Here is a 5,594-nt window from a genome sequence, read left to right as displayed (position 1 = left end):
CTCTCTAGCCGCCGCCGCAGGAGATGGAACCGGGGCCACTAGACCCAGACGGCCTCCCCCAAGGCCGGCCGTCGTCGGCGTCTAAATCTTGATCTGCTAAGTGTAGTAAAAATTTCAGAACAGCGTCACCAGCACGATCAACCTCACAAACTCTATCAATAATTTCGTCCAGTCCCATCAACCATGTTGTAAACGTGTGTTTGTCGTTTCTCTGACCTAACAGCCTGGACTCTGATGAAGACTGATTAGACGAACAACTCAATTCATGGGTCGGGCAACGATTGACACCTCCTCTCACGGTGATGTAACCGGTCTCTCCATGAGAGTTTGGAAATTAGCGTAGCGTCACGTGGAAGTGTTTGTTTTGGATGGTGTAGCTTCAGCACCACATGTTTGTTGGATTGGAAGAACTGTCCGTACACAGATTGATGCAGCCTCCGGTGGCCGGGCCATTATGTAGCTTCAACACCATAAATAGGAGGCGAGCACAGTACCATTTTGCAAGTGGGCTTGTCCTTGCACGCGTGAAATCTACTGGTGTCTCACGAGGCTTGTCTACTTGCTCTGAACCTTTTGAGCAGCGACAGGATTCGTGTAACTCGTGAAATAGATGCATACTCACGTGTGGCTCCTGGGAGCCGAATTGGATTTTCGATACGATATCTGCAACTGCAACCCAGAAAGGAATGTCCGGCGACCTGTGTGTGTATTCACTCTATATATACGGAACTCTGACTCACTCAGGTAGTAATTAACTCCCAGTTCGTTAACTGAATCTTCAGCTTCTGCACATCGGTCGATCGAATGACGGCGACAAGGGCCGTAATTAATCTGCCCGGCTCTCCTCTCTCGCCGCCAAGTGGTCGCTGCCCCTCGTCCTCCGGCCTACCATGCGGGGTGCTGCCCATGCGGCCGAGCAGATCTCCCCGGCCTACCGTCGCCGCAGGTAGCCTGCCATGCCCATGCATGCATCTTGGTCGTCTCGTTTCTTTGATCTGTTTGTTTATTATATACGCAAACAGCTTCAATTTTTGTGTTCGAGAGAAATAGATTAATCAGTCGTAACGCGGTGCTGATTAGCTAATGGTGTTCTTTACAACAGTGGCCAAGAACAGGCAGCTGGAAGTCGGAGAAAATGCTGCAAGTCTGCAAAACCAGCTGGTAGTATATACGAAGCGAGCTATTCCTGATTACTACTCCTACTAAATTTGCGTTTTTTTTTCTTCTGAAAATGGGATAACCCCGGCCTCTGCATCATACGCTGCACACAGCCATCTACCAAAATTTGCATGTGACGAGCTCTTGTTCTTGCATGTGTACTTTTCAGTTAGTATTAATAAATGGCATGGATCAGAAGAAGGTTAGAGAGACTAGAAGAAAGCAGCAGCTCCAGGAACCCGAACCGGCGCCATCTTCCCACGACACGGCAGGGGTGGCTACGGCGGCACCCTTGCCTTTGCCTGCCTCCCCTCCGATCCAATGCTTCCCAACGTCTTCCACAAATATACATCACCAACTATCCATGCTGGACGTCCTTGAAAAGATCGGAATATCCCGGCATTTTGCTGGTGAGATCAAGAGTGTCCTGGACTTCACTTACAGGTATATGAAGTACTACTCGCTACAAGTTGAGTAAACATGATTAGTCGATCGGTTCTTTGTTTACTGATTGTAGTCTCGTGTGGGTGAGAGGGTGTCTGACAAGAGCAAGTTTGCAGTCGTTGGTTGCAGAGAGACGAGGAGATCATGCTGGAGACGGAGACATGTGCAATGGCATTTCGTATCTTAAGGATGAACGGATACGACGTCTCATCTGGTATACTGTTTCCTTTTAGTCCCGCCAAAATATATTGTTAGCTTGCTTAGCATTTGATTCTTTTTTTTGGGAAACTTAGCATATTAATCATATTAGTCACACTAAAAATAAAGTTAGTGATAGTTTAGCTAAGTTCGTTAGAGTTGAGGGCAGAACTATGACACGGTTAGGGTCTGGCCCGGACGTTTCTTTAACTCTAGCTCAAGATGATTGTAAGGACCTTGTAATTGACTAATACAATGTTCTCACCCGCAAAAAAAAGGAGGCTTAGTATTAATTTATTCTTAATATGGACGTGTATATTTCCTCACACACTACCAACTACTCACCTGAAAACATGTGCATGTTGCAGATAGCTTATCACATCTTACTGAAGCCTCCGTTCATCTGAATGATACGAGATCTTTGTTAGAACTATACAAGGTTTCCCAAGTCAGTACCTCGAAAGACGAGTTGATTCTGGACAGTATAGGATCCTGGTCAGGTCGCCTACTGAAGGAACAACTGAGATCTAGTAAGGCACAAAGAACGACACCACTCCTAAGAGAGGTAAATGTTCAACCGAAAACATATTTGTACCCACTCAACGTTTCATAGATAGCCTTAGGATGTGTTGGGTTGTGATAGATCTTCAGTGTGAACCGTCACCTTGTAGCTCTATCTATGCTTATTTGTCGATGAAATTAATTCCAGACTTTGTTGGACACTAACTCTACTTGTATGCTCAGTGATATATATATGCTTTTGTGTTGTTGTTTTTTTAGCTTTGACCGTAGAACAATTGTTCTACGGTATTTTCATTAATAAAAGGGATAGCAATATGCTTTTGTGTTGTTATAGGTAGAACATGCTCTTGATGGCCCCTTCTACACTACATTGGACCGTCTAGAGCATAAGATGAACATCGAACAATTTGACTTTATGGAGCATCAGATGCTATACTTGTATGGTTTTATTCTCCTTTTTTCACAAAACAAGGTTTGTGTAATGCATAGCTTCATAAGACACCAATGTTATTACATATCTTAAGCAGGCCTTGGCAGAGAAATCAAGACCTGCTAGCTTTGGGTGTCATGGATTTCAGTACAAGTCAAATTGTGTGCCAACAAGAGCTTCAACATCTCGAGAGGTACATCTTATCAACTATATTCGATTATATACCAACAACAATCGTCTTATTGAGATGACCTTTTTGTTTCCTTTCATGGTAGTTGGGTGAAAGATAGCAGGTTAAACCAGTTACCTTTTGCACGACAAAAGTTAGCCTATTTCTACCTCTCTGCCGCCGGCACCATGTTGCCTGGAGAGTTATCCGATGCTCGGATTCTATGGGCCAAGAACGGTGCGCTTACGACGGTCGTTGACGACTTCTTTGATGTCGGGGGATCAAAAAAAGAATTGGAGAATCTCACCACATTAGTTGAGATGTAACAATATACACATCTCTTGTTTATCTTTCCAAAGCAATATTTGGTTTCTTCTACTTATCCTATTGTTGTGCAGGTGGGATAAGCACAAGGAAATTCAGTACTACTCCAAACATGTAGAGATTGTTTTTTCTGCAATCTACAACTCGGTGAACCAGCTTGGAGCAAAGGCTTCTGCGGTGCAGGGCCGCAATGTCACCAAACACTTTGTAGACATAGTTAGTCTCATTCATACTTATTTTTGTGTACATGGTACAATTAATTTTCTCTAACAAATACTAACGTGATTACTGGATTGTAGTGGCAAGATTTGATGAGAAATATGATGACCGAGGTGGAATGGAGGGAGACCGGATACATTCCAACACCAGAGGAGTACATGGAGAATGCGGTTGTTACGTTTGCATTAGGCCCCATTGTGCTCCCAGCACTCTACTTTATTGGGCCAAAGATTACGGAGTATACTGTCAGAGATACTGAGTATAACGAGCTATTCAGACTAATGAGCACTTGTGGGCGTCTCCTGAACGATGTCCAAACCTACGAGGTATCACGCCAAAGTTCCTGATTTTAATTCAAATGGTGTTTATTATCTTGTCGAGAGATAAACATGTCTTGAATTTCCATGATAAAATTATCACACTCCAAGGGAAAATAGTAGCATCGCATGGCTAAGGAAATTATTGTTGTTGACTATGTTATTGTAGAGGGAGTACATCGATGGTAAAATAAATAGCGTATCTCTGCTCGTTCATCATAGTGGTGGCTCGATGACCATACTAGAGGCCAGGGAAGAGCTGCAGGAGCCCATAGACACATGCAGGAGAGACTTGTTAAGGTTGGTCCTCAAAGAAGACAGTGTCATGCCTAGACTATGCAAGGAGTTGTTCTGGAAAATGTGCAAGACATGCTACTTTTTTTACTACAAAGGAGACGCGTTCAGCTCGCCAGAGGAGAAGGTTGGTGCGGTGGATGCGGTGATCCATGAGCCGCTCCAGCTCCCCATGAATCTACTCCCTGGTCTCGACTTGTCCTAACTGCATGAGAGAAAAAATGATTGAGTGTTAATTTTCCTCATTTGTACATATCATTGTAGGTTTGCTTTGGTACATCTCTTTTTAGAAAAACTAACAGAGTGCCCCTCACAAATGCAAGGGCATCATCCCTATTTAGTGTGTCAAACATTTCAAGTATTTATTTTTATCTCATGAAGACATTGTCTATTTTTACCTACCCCTTTTTTAGCCCAGATGTAATACAGTACTTTCACTAATGAGGAAATGTAATGTTTACAACAATAAGTATCTCAACCACAGATCTGCCCAATTCATGTTTTCCCAACATTATCATCAAGATTTATTGCGTAGAGCTGTAATTGTGACTAAATCGTCATAGATAAATGTCAATCCATCTGAGAAGGTGATCTGCATTCTTTCTTTTCACTCTATGTTGCAAACGTATTAAGTCTTGCTTCAAGTGGTATTTCAAGTGGTGCGTGTTGAAGCTTTCCTCTTAAAAAACTTGCCATTTCTTCGGATCCAAATATTCCAACATCCCAAAATAATTACATCAAGAGCAATTTCTTTACGCGGGTTCTGAAAAGCCAGAAGGACTCTTCCATAGATAGAAATTACTTTCAATTTGTTGGGCGAAATGGAATTCCATAAGCTTTGAGCGGTATCACAACCCTAGAAAAGATCTAGGGTTGTTTCTTCAATGTTATCATTGCAGAGCACATAGTTGTAACAGTCAAGATGCGTGAATTTTCTCTTTAAAAGATTTTCCTTGTATTAACTCTATCATGCAACAAATGCCAAAAAAAAGATCTTATGCCTCAGTCTGCCAGCACATAACAATGATCTGTGCTTTGTATGGTCCCATCAAACTCTTACATATCTTCTTTTAGAAAACCTGATTATTATGTGTGTGCGCGCACACACAACGCTTGCTGAAGAGCTGGTCGAAGTTGTGGAACTTGAATATTGACAAAGTCACTATAGACGCCTCGCTATCGATAGAACATTGCCTTCCACTGAAATACTAATTCGCATTAACATGACACCAAAGCATAAAAACATAGGGTTTGATCTCTAGTGGGACGAGGGTACCACTGCCCACCTAACTATCCAACCAGTGGATGATTCTCAAACTGGTATACATCTTGTTGGAAGAATAAAGACTGCCTTTCCATTTGTAAGTCCATTTATCCTTATAATTATGAAGGAAATATGCCCTAGAGGCAATAATAAAGTTATTATTTATTTCCTTAATTCATGATAAATGTTTATTATTCATGCTAGAATTGTATTAACCAGAAACTTAGTATATGTGTGAATACATAGACAAAACAT

At 42.2% G+C, this 5,594-nt stretch overlaps 1 protein-coding gene across 2 annotated transcripts; it reads left to right on the top strand.

The window, feature by feature from the left end:
• The first annotated feature begins 686 nt into the window (after positions 1 to 686).
• LOC123041882 (acyclic sesquiterpene synthase) lies at positions 687 to 4,558 on the top strand. 2 transcript variants are annotated; one of them, XM_044464431.1, is made up of 11 exons: positions 687 to 946; positions 1,103 to 1,161; positions 1,328 to 1,602; positions 1,719 to 1,816; positions 2,169 to 2,365; positions 2,657 to 2,760; positions 2,847 to 2,945; positions 3,028 to 3,243; positions 3,320 to 3,461; positions 3,545 to 3,790; positions 3,951 to 4,558. In XM_044464431.1, the coding sequence occupies exons 1-11, from the start codon at positions 805 to 807 to the stop codon at positions 4,278 to 4,280; spliced, it is 1,908 nt and encodes a 635-aa protein (XP_044320366.1). In that variant the 5' UTR covers positions 687 to 804; the 3' UTR covers positions 4,281 to 4,558. The 2 variants fall into 2 exon arrangements, with proteins under 2 accessions (XP_044320366.1, XP_044320367.1); XM_044464432.1 differs by having other exon boundaries at positions 688 to 946; positions 2,850 to 2,945.
• The last annotated feature ends 1,036 nt before the right edge of the window (positions 4,559 to 5,594 follow it).

This window comes from Triticum aestivum, chromosome 2B, assembly GCF_018294505.1.
Source record: "Triticum aestivum cultivar Chinese Spring chromosome 2B, IWGSC CS RefSeq v2.1, whole genome shotgun sequence".
In the NCBI taxonomy this organism is placed as follows: domain Eukaryota; kingdom Viridiplantae; phylum Streptophyta; class Magnoliopsida; order Poales; family Poaceae; genus Triticum; species Triticum aestivum.
The sequence above is the reverse complement of the archived record's forward strand: the minus strand, read 5'-3'. Positions and strand labels throughout refer to the sequence as shown.

Bases quoted from the DNA above. Each gene is read 5' to 3' on its own strand.
- LOC123041882 (XM_044464431.1), top strand. From the start codon at position 805: ATGACGGCGACAAGGGCCGTAATTAATCTGCCCGGCTCTCCTCTCTCG. The intron at 2,366-2,656 runs GTAAATGTTCAA...GTGTTGTTATAG, and splicing joins CGACACCACTCCTAAGAGAG to GTAGAACATGCTCTTGATGG. The intron at 3,462-3,544 runs GTTAGTCTCATT...ACTGGATTGTAG, and splicing joins CCAAACACTTTGTAGACATA to TGGCAAGATTTGATGAGAAA.